General features: G+C 39.8%; 1 protein-coding gene across 1 annotated transcript; it reads right to left on the bottom strand.

The window, feature by feature from the left end:
• Positions 1–33: 33 nt before the first annotated feature.
• Positions 34–9,230, bottom strand: LOC131887185 (uncharacterized). The gene is made up of 9 exons (XM_059235722.1): positions 8,730–9,230; positions 4,597–4,898; positions 4,292–4,527; positions 2,945–3,488; positions 2,683–2,865; positions 2,104–2,606; positions 1,678–1,786; positions 577–792; positions 34–494 (listed from the first exon to the last, which is right to left on the bottom strand). Exons 2-9 carry the CDS (start codon positions 4,693–4,695, stop codon positions 159–161), a joined length of 2,226 nt encoding a protein of 741 aa, XP_059091705.1. The 5' UTR covers positions 4,696–4,898; positions 8,730–9,230; the 3' UTR covers positions 34–158.
• Between the last annotated feature and the right edge of the window lie 7,120 nt (positions 9,231–16,350).

Here is a 16,350-nt window from a genome sequence, read left to right as displayed (position 1 = left end):
TGCTTATCAGTAATTAAGGTGAAAAGGACAAAGGACGCGTAAATTCCATTTATTTAGCTAGATACGACATCTATCTAGCATTATTACCACTTTCAATTCTTACAACAGCTGAAGGGTTACAATGTACGTATGAGACTCAATATAAACCATGTCTAAACTCAATGGATCTCATCCACGGGATCCTCCGGAAGTTCCAACTCCTCTTCCTGCTCTTGTACGTTCTCCAGCTCTTCCATGTTGTTCTTTTCGCTTTGGTCGCTCTCTGTGTCTTCATTATACGAGGTTTCGTGAATTGTGTCATTTTGTAACGAAGTATCCGGCTTATTCGGCCAAGGAGCCTTTTTGGGCGGCTCTCTATGGACGGTCACTGTACCCGTTACTTTGGTTGGAATATTTGAAATTTCGGGATACAAGAACTCAAGACTCGATTGATCAATGGTTGGGACACGAGTGATGGTGATTCGGGGACGATCCTTATTGAAGCGATGGGAAGACTTGGGGGTTTTAAGGAGACAAAAACAATGATTAGGACAAGGGTTAAACGTCATTCCTTAGTGTACATGTTGGATAACTTACATGCCACAATGATTTGAATGTAGTAGACATCAACCTACTAGATGTTACTCCACTTGTCTTTTTACTACCACTACTAATTGAGCCCTTCCTAGAGTTACTCGTCGAGTCTAAACTGTTACCACACCCTTCGGAATCGCTGTTGTCCATTGGAACAAAGTCCGAGCTGGCATCCGAATCTTCATTGTTTACCATTGTCACTCTTGCAAGTGGTACATCCTAAAAGGGGAAAAACTCTTTCTATTAATCAGACGATCAATTACTAAGCAAATATTGACATCAAAGCTCGATTCCATTCTCCATCGATGTGATCAACTATTCTACATTTTTCTTCCTCACACACCATAACGCCATTCGAAAACCAAACTGCTTTGGTTTTCCTTTTGAAGTAAACTGTTAGTAATACTAAAATGAAGGTTTTACTCAACTTTTCGTCCCGTTTACTGATTGAAGTACATCATGCTGAACAAAATCCAAAGAGTCCGTTAAAAAGAAAATATACGTAGTATGCAATCAAGTGCCATAAAGCATTCTGTAAATCTATCGTAAAATGTCCAATGATAGAAATATCGTTGGAACTATCATAATTTAGAAAAAAAAAACTTAAACACCACTTACTCGGCCTGAATGATTTAGTGGGACGGTCTTTTTTAAAACTAAAATTGCGGGATTGTTATTTTTCTCATGTTGTTGAGTAAATTTGAATTTAGAGTAATCTCTCCATATTCCACTCTTTTTAAACAAGATCACGTTTTAGGAGTCTTAACTTAGAAGCATGCCCATGGTTGCAGCATTTCGGCGGCAAAAAAGAGCAACAATGAGTGGATCCATGAAGACTTCCCTCTGAATTATTCATAATGATACCCCATGCAATAATTTTGAGATAAACTTGCTCAACCTCGGTTTGATTAGGTTATTAATTTGATTAAGGGTTGCTTTAAGAAGAAACGCTACTAATTTTTGGCCATTGTGAATGAGTAGTTTGTTGTAGGTATGATTTGGATTTAGACACAAATGAGTAACATCTTTTTCAATTTGTAAAATAGTGGAAATAGAAACTAAAAAAACCATATTAGATGAAAATAACAACAGAACTACTCGTACCTTAGCTATTTTAGGGATTATTTTTGTTGGCTTTGGGTTTCGACGGTCCATTTTGGCTAATTGGTATATTTTCTTTGAAATGAAATTGAAGTTCTCAAATGTAACGGATCTGGAAAGAGGATGAAAAAAGCATGAGGGAGATTGTATGTACTCTTTTTGGTGTCGTCTTTTTTCATTCGGAAAGGAAGCTCGAAACGGGAGACGGAAACTAGCTTTGCCATAAGAAGGGTACTGCTTTTCTGTGGTGCACAATATGGCGCAAATTAAAGTACAAGAAAAGCTAATTTCCGTGACTTGTGGATTTTCTCTGCCATAAATCTTGGAATCCTCACCAGTCATGCTCTTTAGAATTACCCACGCTAGAGGCACTAAATTACTTAGTTCCATTGTACTGACAACCCCGGGAAAGATATGACAAGAATTTACCCATTTTCCCGGGGAGCTTTGTTCTCCTTCGCATTTCGATGGTTATTCTCCTCAGTCTTGATGATAATAGCATCCTCGTCGTTGTCGTCGTCGTCGCCGTCGCCGGTGGAAATGCGATCCAGACGAGGTTGACCCGGCACGCCCAGCGAGTTTCCCGAACTTTGTCGAGACACTGGAATCGAATATTGGTGGACCTCATCGTGCTCATCCTCCTCAGAAGAGCCTCGTTCCATAGGTTCTAGGCCAATTCTCGCATTCTCAGCGTCTTGAATACGTTTGATACGCCAAGTGAGGTCTGATGTATGGCGTTGTAATGGCGGAGGTCGGCCTTGCATGGGTTTGGGGATGACCAGAGCACTTTGAAAGTCCTCTTGGTTGACATTCATCGAAGATGCATTAAAGTTTCTGTGGTTCTGGTTGACTTGGTTGCGCTTCAGACAAGCCAATTGGTCACTGGGAATGTGGAAAGTGGACGAGGATCGGAATGCTCGGTTGCCCAAATCCTTAGAATTTGAAACATTCAAATTAGAATTAGTGAAGCACGTAGCAATTACTTAAGATGGGCTGGCTGTCATCTACCGGTGTCATTGAGGTGGAAGAGATGTGTCTTTTAAGCATGGGCACTTGAGAGAGTTGGCCAAAGATGTTATGCATGGATGCTCGTGAGGAGGGTGGACCCGGACTACGTAAACGAATCTCTTGTTGAATTTCATTCTTGTAGTACTCTTTCCGCACAAAGTTCGTCAAAACTCCCATCACATCCTGTGAATCAGACCTTTCAATGGCTGGGATCTTTATACTGCACTCATAAAGCAGAACAATTGTCATTAATTGTTTTTACCTTATTTTTGAGACCATAGGCAATGCCGTTGTAAATTGGACTGACCATTACTAAGATGAGGCAGAGATTTCCCAACCAAGGGTCTATTTCCCGTTTCGTGATGGACTCGACCATAATCATAGTGACAAAGGGCGCATACAATATGGTGAGAGAGCCCACCAATCGAGTCACGGCCAAGACCCCCTTCATGCCCTCAAACTTTTTCAAGGACTCTCTCTGCTTGAGACGAACTTGGGATTGTTCCGTGGGTGGAAAGGACATGCCCAAGAGGGCGTTAGCAATTCGAAACTGGTGGTATTTGGCAATGCGAACAATGCGAAGGTTCACTATGAGGATGATACTGAAAGGCACAATGAGCCCCAAGGAGGAATAAAGCACGGGGAAGTACAAATTCTGAGAGTAAGCCGGAACACAGGTGCCAAACGTGGTGCGGTATTCCAGACCTGGAAATCCAAAGGCCGTAGGCACACTGGCCACCATGACATTGACCCAGGCAAAGGCCATGTAAGATATTATTCGCGAACGAGTCACGAAATTGGTATATCTGGAACAAAGATCAAGTTCCATTAGCAGAATAATGGGACCAGAGACTTGATTGTAACTGAGTGGGATGTAGACGAATCCCAGTGAATTCTTCCCTAGATGTAATCATGTCAACTTTTCTCTGTGAACTTCTAGACTCAAAGGTATAGCGGACAGGATTGTGTGGTCTTTGACAACAGCATGAATTTATGCAAAAAGAGCTTTTCCTCCTGAGAAAAGCAGTACTTTCTTCTGCCTAACCTTAGACCTTGAATGAAGATGGAAAAGTTATTGGTCTTCACTGAAGGTATTGACGGTGCTCAGCACTTTGCTACCAAACCCCTCAAAAGCTAGATGTGTGGGAGCAAGAAATATATAGTTCTTCGAGCAGTATTGATTGCAATGCTCTGCGAAAATGAGAGTTTTTTGAGATCAGTTCCTCCTTCAAAGAAAATCGCGTTGCTGGGCTCCGAGGGTGATTACACAAAATAGGTACGGTTTTCTCATAAGAACCCACGTCATTGCCTTTCAGCGACACACTCATACGTCGGAGGTTTGATCTTTTGTGGATGGATCTGCTTCTAAAAGGCTACCACTCATATCATTTACCGCACTGAAGCGTTGGTTGTATTGAATATTAATTGAAAAATTCCTGATAGTCAAACATGCACACACTGGAGACATATTTGATTGAGTGATAGCAGGCGAAGAAGATGTCAGCCAACCGATTTTTTGATACAAAGCGCATGCTTCATTGTAATGTTGGCTGCCTCGTAGTCGCTAAGACCAAGAAGTAAGACAATGAAACCCTCAAGTTGGCCTTACCTGAGAGGATAGGCAATAGAGGCGAACCGATCCAAATGAATTCCTGAGAGATTCCAAATCATAATTGGATAGTTGGTCGTCGTGATGAAGCCTTGAATGGAACAAATGACAGAGAATCCCAAGAATGTCCCACTTCCTCGTAGCAGTGAGGGCGAAGCCACTAATAAGAAGGCAGCACAAAATTGAACATGGATCACGCCCAAATGAAGAATGAGCAAATTAGCCGGAACAGCGAGCTGGAAGTATAATGATTAGTGCCAAAGTGACTCGGGACAACGCATCATCGTCTCTATCAAGTTCTTTACCCGTTTGGATAAACAAAGAGCAATCACGATGACCAGGTTGAAAATCAATCCGATCAGGGATATCAGGGTGAGGGAAAGTGCGATCACAACGCTGAGCATCACTTTCGTATCATCTCAACTCCATTCTGCACGAGACCAAGCCACTTTGAGTGATCGTGGAACGTCTTGGTTGACGACACTCGCCCTTGGGCCTACAAAAACATCTAGTCAGTTGATCACCAAGGGATGTTGGAATGAGCCCAATCATTGCCTTTTCGTCGATGTCATCATATTCCGGCTATGAGTGGACATTGCAAAATTTTCTGTAAAAGAGAAAAAATTTTGAAATGAACTCCACAGCGTTTAGAAAATGTGGGTAGTAATTTGACGAGTAAATATAAGAAAAGGGTAGTCAGTCGTCAATTCAAGGCCTCGCGAAACACCGCATTTAAGCCCATTTGTACTCTAATTAATTCATGATCTTCTCTTGAAAGCAGATCTTGCCACAGTTTTCCATTCACATCAGCTCAAATTGATTAAGGCCCAAAGAGAATAAGTAATCTTAGTTGACAAGGTATTCTCCGTATGTACATGTTCCGTGAAAAGGATTAACACCAAACATATTCCATTTGATAGGATTTAACTCGAAAAAGGTTCCAATCTACTACTCCCAAGTTAATCACATTCTCTTCTGTCAGACTACTTCAATACGACCTTATCGGTCTCATTATGCATGTACGCACTGCTCGCATCGCTCGCACACACGCACGCACACACGCACGCACGCACGCAGGCCCTGCATCGGCCTTTCTGTCGCCTTTCCGTCTTTAGTCTAAATCAGAGAGGCATGAATCCGGTAAATGTGGTTTAGGATCCATGGAAGGTCGACAGGCTTCAGCCTGTCAAATAAACCACCTTTCTACTTTCTGCCACAATGTATAATAGAAAATCCAATTTGAGCGCCTTTTGGAAAGACAGAAGGAGAGAAGGGTCCCTCAAATTGACATACCAAGGTTTTATATTTCAACTCATTTTGACCTTAAAAAATCTGGTTCTAGGGTTTAGGGGCCCATCTCTATAACAGAGAGTGTAGGAGAGTTAATAGGATTTGAAAATACTAGTGAGTATACCTTCGCTTTGCTTTCACGTTGATTTAAATTCTTATTGTATAGTTTGGATCATATTGATCACTAGTTTTGACACAATTTTAGTCGAGTAAATGGACGAATTCGTTCCCACTTACAAGAGTGAAAAAGTTAAGACATGGCTGGTGCTTTTCACCATTGGGGTAAAGGTTGATGATGAAACATCGCTCGGTTGATAACCAAATCTAAATTCCAGTTTCGATATTAGAAACATCTTGAGAGGTCGTATACGTAACATTTTGAGATAAATAAGCAACAAAGTTTGTTTCTTTTGTTGTCAGTGAGATGTCAGGTTTTGGCCACCCCAACCATCTGTCAATTCATAAAGCGAGACCTAGAATCACACCTTGAGTGTGTGTTGCAAATGTAGAATAATCGTCAGAAAAAACTGTGGTTTTGGTTTTCGATGGAACCCAGCGCAATCTCTATATGTTTGGCAATGAAAGGCTTGTATCAGATGCACCCAATATTCTTTACATATCTAACACCTGACTTTACATTTTGTGTGGGATTATTGTCTCTTCTTTAGAGGATAATTTATTGTGTCATGAGTACATTGCTTTTTTCTTCTTCATATACTCTCGAAGATGCTTAAGTTGCATGCATTTAAGGATGTGACGACTGTGCGATCCATTTGGCTTGAACTTTTTTATTTTGATAATAATCCAAGGTTTGATTAGCTTTTGACGACCAAACGAGGAATGTTAAGAGCAAAGGTCACCTTTTGAAAGGCCAAGAAATTTAGGGCTAATATCTATCATTATCTGAATCGTCCTGACTAAACCGAAGCCAAGAGAACAAATATTTTCCAGAAGAAAAGATACACATGCACGTAGGAATAGCCGTTTAAAACTGCGCGTTACATGGGTACAACAAGGCCCATTGATTGGAACTGATGCAGTTAATGAAGGAATTCACCGATATGTAACTCCTTACTTAATCGGAAATAATGTTACATGGCATTTCCGTCTCTGATCTGTTTCATCTACTCCTGGAACAAATAACAAAATGTACTCTTTACGTATTTTTTCATATGTTTCGTTGCACAATTAAAATCATTAAAAAATGCATCTTGAAAGTAATCACGTAATCTTGTTCTAAAAAATGTAGAACTAAAAACCAATAATGTTTTCGATCCATTTTCATTGCAAGAATTGAACAGGTTTTGCAACCTACTCATTAATCTGAAGCAAAGCCTCCAACTTTAGCAAACCAAATGTACTCCAGAATTCGATTCGACTTGGGCGAGACTCGTAAGATCGTTTTCTTGTAAAAACTACTAATATCGATGAAAGTAAAGCACAACCCAGGGGTAAAAAATCTCTTACACTCATTTGGGGTGGATAAAAACGTGGAAAGGTCAACTTGTTCTTCAATTAACATTTGGTTGAGAAGCCATGTAAAGACATTTCTCTCCTTGGTAAGGCTGAATTTGAGCTTCTACCTAATGATCCTCCCGGCTAATTCCTAGGAAACAGTATGTTTCGGTTTTCCCGAGAGCTCTTAGAAAAAGGATCAATTGATCCAGCGACGAGACACTGGATAGGCAGATATCGTGTTTTTCAGTCTTAATTGGAATTAACCATGTCACAATGGTTTTGCATTGGTAGCAGAGAGCAGGGTTGGTGATCTGGACTAAAACGATTAATTGACCACGAAGTATCCATAACGATAAAGATCGAACATGTTTGATCAGTGCCATCGGAACATTGGATGACAGTCTTAAATCTTGAAATGATTTCTTTAGGCGATATGAAGTAAGCATTTTCTTCTTGCCTCTCAGTTGTATTTGTTTTCCATTTCAGTTCAATTTGTACTCTACCTGTACCAAACTAAAACGAATTTGATTTCATCATCTTGTTAAGCATTGAAATTGAGGGCTCCATCTCCTTGGGGGTCCTTTCATCACCCGTGACTGTCAGTCGAGTGGATTTTGATGGATCACCCAACGGATTTATGTCACTTTTGAACGGATCTCACTCAGTCCGTCTGACTTAAGCCGACGACGGGGCCTTTGCATCAAAGGAATCTCTTCTTTCATTCGTTCTTTCCCTCTTTCTTGACGGAAATAGAAAATAGAGCACGCAGTATTGAAATCCAGGGGGTTGTGCTTCAAGTCCACGGCGAACAAACACAAGGCAAAGTTGGCGAATTGGCGAGTTGGCCAAACTCATTTTGCGGTAGCGAGAGAAAATTATCAAAGGGCAGCAAATCAAAGTTCGTGACTTGAAACAGGGATGCCCGGAAAAGAATGATTTCAGAACAGGAGGAGTTGCCTTCGGTCAACAAAAAAATTGCATATCACTATGTGCGCGTCTCGAAATAGGAGAAAGATCTCTTTGTTTTTGAACTAGGTTTCTCTATTCTCTATCTTCTTCTCTATTCTATTCGACAAGAATCTTAATTCCAACCTCATCTTGGGGTTCTCTTTAGGGGCAATGGAACGGAACAGCCATTGGTAGTTTGAGCCCAGTCTTGGGCCTCAGTAAGTATGTCTCATTTATCATTATTCAAATTTCAAAGACACGCTTGACTTTACCAATGTCGGTAATAACCGATGTCCGCAAAGTGTTTCCTCTAGAATTTCCCAAATTTTAAGACCATTCTTGCTGAGAACGGTTCTACTTGTTCCTCACACCATCCAAGCATGGTCTTTCCTGTCTGCTTTCCAACGAATCTTTTTGTAGACAGAGGGTCTGCGTTTGACATCTAGCCTCTTTTCAGGGGCAAACCATAGTGTGACATTTTGCACTTGCAATTGAAAAACTAAGCATCGTGACAAATCTATTGGATAGCCTGCGTTCCTTGTTTCCGTTCATAACGGTGTAAAACACCGCTGCCCTTTCAGTCTAACAATGGTTGAGGTCAGATCTCGATCTTAAATTAGACTCTCCTTGGTAACCACGACTTTGAAAAGATCGAAGTAGATGAAAGACGCATTCAAGGATCAAAGCTGAGCCGAATATTTTCTTTGGTTTACGTGCTTGTGTGCTGAAGTCATTTTCTTACCGTAACACCCAATACAAGGTCTAATCAATCGGGCTTCGGAAAGATTGAGAAGAAGAACGCTGAAGAAAGTTAAACGAAGGCCCTAATTCTTGTTGAAGGGTCTTTCTTGATCCTCATCTTCTTTGTTTACCACCAGAAGAAGGCTAATTCTTTTGGAAAGAAAGTTCCACTCAAGCTCAGGAACTGTAGTTTCAGTAAAGTAATTAACAAAATAAAGAAAAGAGAAAACCACCCTAAGATTGACCTCAGGCGTTCATCATGTCTGATGGAACATATCAAAAATCCAACTGATTCCCCATCAACGACGAGCTCAATCCAGGAGAATTAAAAATCAAGTCAATCCAGATACTGACGATCAACGAGAGTTGCCATCTCGTAAGCACAATAGGGCTGGTGATATCTTCAGCAACAAGTTGGAGTGAAAAAACCTGCTCACTTTTCTCGGGACCACTTTCGGTACAAGCACTTGAGCAACAAGGGACACGGTTGAGCCCTGTAGGTTCAAATTGGAACTCCCTGCTCATTCCTTCTTTCTTTCCCGCGGTGGTTCCTTCGTTCCTTCTCTCCTTGCATAAAAATCGATAGCCGGTCTGTACTCAGATTTGAGAGAATGCGCGAGGATCCGTCTCTGCCGGGTTCATCTTGACGAGCATTGACTACCTCGGTGCGTCCTCGCGTTCGAGTGCAAAACCAGGATTGATCTCGCCTCTGCCCACCACAGATGCTTCTCCCGCGTCTCGGTTGTAGAACATGGTCCTCTCCAACGGAGATTGGGTGTAAATAAGGGATATGGGAAGTAAAACAGTTCGAAACCATGAACATCCAGGGATGACAGAGAAATGCCCCTCTTCATATGATTATGTAATGTATTCGTTTTAGATAAATACCTTTACCCACCATGCTAAAGGAAGCCAAGTAAAACCATCCCAGTATCCATTTAGTTATAATGATAATCTATTTTACTGTACACAGACAGATGTCTTCAATGGATTCAAGGCAAAAAAAACGTGATTACACAATCACTCAAGAGTAACTCTGAGCAGAACCGAGTTTGAATTTGCTGATCGATGATACCCAGGTGTTGAGGGTTGGTCTGGAATGGTTTGGAGGAAGTCGTCCAGGTCTTCTTTGAATTTGGGCAGGGGATGTTCAACAACAAAGATGACCCGCAGGGAGGCGGGCAGTTTGTTGAAGAGTCTCGGTCCTCTTTCAAGAAATGAGTGGCGCATGATTGACTTAGTAGTCAATAGAGACTAAAGTTACTGAAGAGTAACACCAAGGTCTTTGACGCAGGAGAAAATTTCAATATTAGCTCCGTCACTGTCAATGTAACGAGGCGGGAAAGCCGATGAGCCACAAAGGACAGGTAATTATAATCTCCACAATGGAGTTACCATGAATTTAAATTATGAGATAGCTCGTGACATAGATGCCTCAAAATATCTTCAAATTTGTTTACAGAGCACAATGGGTGTCTGTAGAAGGCGAGTAAACTTAAGTCTAAGCACTTAATGTCACATGCAATAAGTTCCACATCACCATCGCTATAGAATGAATAAGATGTAGCATAGTTATCTTTAACGTAGAGGGGCACCCCACAATATCCCTTCATTGCTACCTAGGGGTCAATCACGGTAAGAGTCAACCAAGTCTCCGTTAAGGCTATGAAGGCCGAGTTGCAACTTGTAGCTGTCTCATAAAGGAGCTTCACTTTCGTCGAATTATTTTGCGAGTGCAAACAATTGATGTTACAATAGAGTCCTCTAATAGTCGAACTCGTCTCATTTTCAGCCGGGGAGACTAGTAATGGGGAAACTGTGTTTTGTAAGCTAGGTTTCTTAACCTCTCCCTGAATGTCAGTTCAAGCGCCTCCATCATTTGATCCGAGGCTGACAGAGTTGAAGCGTAAAGAAGCATTAAATTCCAACAAATAAGTAGTATGTGCAAAATATGTTCCGAAACTGACGGCTATCGTCCCCTGATGATTGCTTCTTCCTATAAAATCATTCCTTTTGCGGACGGTCCCGTATTTTTAGGGCAGTGGTAAAGAAACTACAAGTAGTGAATGTCCTTACAGTATTTCGTGCTTGTTTCTGGAAAAGGGACTGTATTCCAATCAGTTACAAAGTCACCATCAAACTCATTGTAGGTGATGTGCACCCAAAAGTTCAGAATACTTCCCATGCATTGTTATAATGGTTTCATATGTGCTGTTTCTGAAAATGCATGACATATTGCATACCCTTGTTGAATGCTATCAATTGATAAATTTTAAGAATGCGATCCTACGTCAATCAGGATTCAAATTGATGCTCCAACAAAAAATACTGAAAGAAAAATAGAATTTGATATCTTCTTTTTTTCGCACTATTTGTGTAAACCAATGAGGGTGGGGAATCCAACCAGCCATCTGGTGCTCCTAACAAGGAAACACCTGATTTTTTCCATGTCATTGACGAGATGCAGCTTTGAAGATAAACTGAGTACTTGAACATAATGTACGACGTATAAGTCCTCAAAACTTTTATGCTTTTATTATGGCTCATTTTCCTAGTAACTTGGGCAAACATTGCTGTTTTACAAGTTAAAGTTTGCTAAAGAGAGGTGCAAAGCAGCGGGAATTCATGCAAGGACGCCCTCTCAAGTAAGTGTCTCCATGACGTTTCCTAATAAACATATTTTGGCCTAAAACATTGTGTTGTTTCTTTTTACATATTTTCTTTAGCTTGCCTTGATATGACAACTTGCAAAAGCATTTTAACGCGAGCTTTTCTTGCTCATCATTTTTGAGTGGCGTTATATAAAGGGTTACAATTCTGGAAATGAAAGTATTTTCATATTTCAAAATGAGACATCTCACGGTAAAAAAAAGAAAAGACAGCGTTAGTAATCCCTCTGCTAACGTTTGTTCTTGCGCCGTTGTAAAGAAACATAATTAAAAACCTTACACTACATTTGAAGTTGGCGAGTTAAGAGTGATGCTTTCCAACTTTGTAAGCTCCATCTTAAACAAATTATCAAACAAGAAGTCCTGGTAATTTTGAATTAAACATTCAGTAACATCGAAAATGAAATAAAAACTGTGGATTACTGATAGCATCAATTAAATAATCACAGAAGTTTGTTACTACAGTTGATTTACCTTTTCAATGACATCACATTAGAAGTGGCGTGTTGGGAAACCATTAGCTAGCCTCAAAATGTAACTGATTATTCTCACATCAAACTAAGGTGGTCTTTTTTTATTCTTGATAGGTTTGATAACTCTTTACTTGGGAATTGGCTAGTGTCTTTATTTTCGAAGTTTTATGGTACCCTACATTCAATTTTAATAATTCATTTGATCTGATCACTTCTATTGATGGTTCTATAATGTTATAAGCTGCAACAACAATGCCATTAAAGTTGTTTTTTGTTTGAAAAGCTCATACATCAAGTTTGATGATAAAGAGTATGGTTTCAGAAATTGAACTAGATTTCTTGGAAAAAAAATTAATTCAGTTTCTTTCTGGAGGCATTACTATTTTTTGGTAAATTAAAACTCTCGTGATTTGGAAAATTTTCAATTTTAAGATGTAAAATATTGAAATAATATTTGCTTCAAACCTGGTCAAGTATTAAAAGGCAGGGCTCATAGTTAGAAAAAATTTAAAGGTTTAATTCACAGATGCTATAAATTGCTCATTTTGTTTTTCCCCAAGAAATTTCAAAAGTAGATGTGAAAATTGAGACTCTATCCAATAACTTTTTATGATTAATTTTTCAATTGAGCTAAAGCAGTGTTATTACATAGTGTTTTAACCGTGCCACTAAATCTCAAAACCATTAACTAGTTAGTCTTTTACTATCTATTTGAAGACAAGTTAACAAGGCATTAGTAACGAAATAACAAGAAGCGAAATTGGAGTAATTCGTTCCTCTTTTCGAAAAAGGAAGTGTAACTCCATGACATTTTAAACTGGTGTCCTTATAAGGACCCCAAATCTATAAAAAAAAATATTCGTTAATCGTTTCTTTTTCAGCTTCCAGAATTGCATTTAAGTTTTGGTTTATCTCCTGACAGTTGAGGAAGCTAAAGGCTCAACAGAAATTGTCAATTTTTGCTCTTTCCATCCACCATATTATGAACAACAATATGAAAATCAGGGTTGAAAATTGTGGTTGCTATTGGCTACTTTGAGGGAGTTCTTGGTTTCAAATCTTGGAGCATATGCTACTGAATTGTTTACATCTTCTCAATCAAAATCTGTTGGACTGAAGACATGATTCAGTCCAATTTCAAGCAAGGAAATTCTTTCTTTGGCTTGAGTATGATGTATCAAATTTCCAAAGCTTCCACATTTTCACAACTTAAGTCATAGGCTTCTTGCAATGAAGCTTTACTGGCTTGACAATGTCTAATACTGTTTTTCATCATGACTTGTGTGACATTGTTTCAAAACCTTAAAAACCACTACCCCATCCAGGGTCCGAATTTTGACTACTCAAAGCATTGTGATGCCATACATTTTTAACACTTATGCCAAGATTAAATGTTAATGCTCATGGAAAAAGTCAATAGTCTTCAAATTTTAGGCTTTTTGGAGTGTTTGAGGCCAAAAGCACAATTTCTTTAGAGAAGTATGGTCTTGATGGGGCAAAAATATAAAATATTGGCCATATAAATTTTAGGAAAAGTAACGAGGAACGCCACTAAATTTTTTCGAGTAATGGTTGTGTAACGAATTATTATTTTTGCCCAAAGTAATTTTGGGCAACTGCAATTTGTTCCTTTCATTGAGAAATGGCTAATGCCTTCTTGTCAACTACTTTTGCAAATGTTATTCCTAAAGGTGTGATACATTTTGTCCCTTGGCCATTTCAATTGAATGATTAAGTTCAAAGCATGAACACATTACAAAGAAAGTGGTTTTCAATTTTTGCACTTTCATTTGCAAATATCTTGCTTATTAAACATAGCCAAGCCTTGCATAAATTTAATGCTAAATTAAGCAACCAATGATGTAGTTCAAGTTTATTAACGAGCTCAGATCAGGATTGCAACAAAATATTGCAACACTGAAGGTAGTGCTGAATATCCTAAGCAAAAAGTGTACATAACAAATAACTCCTTGAAGTATTAAAGCATTAAAGTGTAAGAATTATACCGAGATGCATTATAAATGCTCTTTGGTGCATAACTTTAACAGATAAATGACAAATTTTAGGACTATTTGGAATCAAAACTGTTGTTTTCTTGGAAATTTGGTCAAAAAACATCTGAATATTTAAAATTGCCCCAAAATGACAAGATATTTGAACTAAAAGTTAAATAGTCTACTCATCACTCTTATTTCCCTATCTGACATAACCTCAGATCCTTCTTGGGAAACAAAATCACTTTTGTTTGCATCTTTCTTCACATGATTTCAAAAGTTTTGAATGACTCAAAACAGTCTTGATCATTCTTTACTAATGCTCTGTTTCCGTTTTTGGCCCCTAGAGTTTGTTCAACTCTTACCTCTCAGCCCCTATGCCAGTGATGCGAAATTGGCTTATCAAACTAGTTTTAACGAAGCTGACCTTTCCTCATAAAGCAATTTGAATGAAGGGTCAGCTTTTCAAAAACGTGCTTGACGCTTCAAACTTCACTGACACTGGTACCAGCAACCAAACGAACCTGCCAGAGCTTGCCTAAACGTTCCCATGATGTCCTGCACTATCCAACGAAGGCATAATGCTACCAATGAATTAATTAAATTAATTAATCAGCAGGTTGCTAAACTTATTTTTTGTTTTTTGACAAGCTACAGAATGTGTATAGAATTTTGTTCTTTCAATTGAGGTTAAATTGAGCAAAATAGAAACTTGAAGAAGGGTCTTTAAATGATTTTTTTCATTGCCCATTCCTCTAAGTTTATGGTAGTTTTTCAAAGTGACAGCGTATCATTTCTTTGATTAAACTTGCATTTTTGTGAAGTTTTTGAACTGGACACACATTCGAATACAGGTTGTATGATTATCCTGAGATAAGATCGACTTAGCCTGGAAACAACGTGCGGTATTTCCTCGTTTTTCTGACCAGCAGTCCCTGTCCGCGCTTTTTCCGGTTTGGGCATACTGCCTGGCAAGAGCAGTCAAGCCAGATGGTGAATGACGCTTTCTTGTTTCGTCTTGGGCTCTCTAGTACTAGAGACTAGTACAAGTGTACGAGCATGAAAAGCGACTCCTGACGGGCGCAGCCTCCAAGATCCAAGAAGCCAAATTTCATAACAATGGAAAATAATCGGAACCAGTTTTTAGTGGCAATGCGTGCTCTAATCCTGCCGACGACCCTTTTTCAAAACATGTGGAAATGTCATTTAGAGTCTCGCTTTGATGATTATGTTTTGATTTTTGCGTTTGAATTTGGAGCAACTCAAGAAATATTTTCATATTTTGACGGAAAGTGTTTTCAACAAACAAACATGAGGTTTTGGGTCAGATGAAAATGAATTTCAAGTGAGGCCATTTTGGATTGGTCAAAATTGGCCTGATTAGCCAAAAAAATTGTAAATATTTGGCACTGAGTTTATGAAAAACAATAATTCCATGATTTTTTGGCCCAGATTATGGTATACATGTATCTGATGTTATCAGCGGTACTACTTACTTTTTTCTTATGTCAACGCCAAGCTAAGTTTTCTCTAGGAAACCCTTCTTGTCCGGCAACAAACCTGACATTCGGTTGTTGAAAACGTCAGCTAAAGTTGGGTGATTTGCTTGGACTTTCCATCGATATCCGAAAGCATTTCTTAAATTGCTCCAAATTCACACGAAAAATCAAAACAAAACTACCTAAGCAAGACTGTACATGACCTGGAAGAAAATCATCGGCAGGATTAGAGCACGCACTGTCACCAAAAAGTGGTTCGGATTATTTTCCATTGTTATGAAATTTGGCTTCGTGGGTCTTGGAGGCTGCGCCCGCCGGGGGTCGCTTTTCATGCTCGTACTCTTCTACTAGAGAGTCCTAGTTTCCTCGATCCTCTGGCCAGTCTGGAGACTGTTCTCTGTTGTACCCGGCCGACCGGACACAACATCACTTACGCCAGAACGTAGTTGAAAATGCCAACAACTCGCCCAAATATGTGCTAGTTGTCTTGGTGGGGGCTACCGAAACTTTGTTGCCGATTGTATTGTGGCAGTAGAAAGGTTCGGCTTGTTGCTCTATGAATAAAAATCCCCATGAACTCGTAGAATTGCGGACGGTTGGGTGGTGATATCGCAAAACCAGTGGCACACTGGTGCTAAAAATGGAATTTATGAGATCGATCCCTCGACTGGTCCATATAATGACCCTCTGTGACTCATTTTAGTATCTCTCACTTAGAGCCCACTTGCTGCATGGAATGATCCAGCAATCCACTGGCTAAGGCAGTGAGTGAGGGCTCCAGTAAGGGAGTGTATCGTGTATCGCGCACCGCCTATCACGTAGGAGTGAGCGGGTGAGCGGGTGAGCGGGTGAGCGGGTGAGCGGGTGAGCGGGTGAGCGGGTGAGCGGGTGAGCGGGTGAGCGGGTGAGCGGGTGAGCGGGTGAGCGCGCCTGAATGCTTGATACTTCAAAGGAGAAGAAGTGTATCTTGCGTCATTCCCCCCTCTC

This window comes from Tigriopus californicus, chromosome 9, assembly GCF_007210705.1.
Source record: "Tigriopus californicus strain San Diego chromosome 9, Tcal_SD_v2.1, whole genome shotgun sequence".
Lineage (NCBI taxonomy): Eukaryota > Metazoa > Arthropoda > Copepoda > Harpacticoida > Harpacticidae > Tigriopus > Tigriopus californicus.
Note: the sequence above shows the minus strand (reverse complement) of the source record. Positions and strands in the feature narration are given on the sequence as shown.

Coding starts and splice junctions, on each gene's coding strand:
- LOC131887185 (XM_059235722.1), bottom strand. CDS start 4,695: ATGCTCAGCGTTGTGATCGCACTTTCCCTCACCCTGATATCCCTGATC. Junction 2,866..2,944: donor CCTATGGTCTCAAAAATAAG/GTAAAAACAATT, acceptor TCTGATTCACAG/GATGTGATGGGAGTTTTGAC. Junction 495..576: donor CATTCAAATCATTGTGGCAT/GTAAGTTATCCA, acceptor AAAACCCCCAAG/TCTTCCCATCGCTTCAATAA.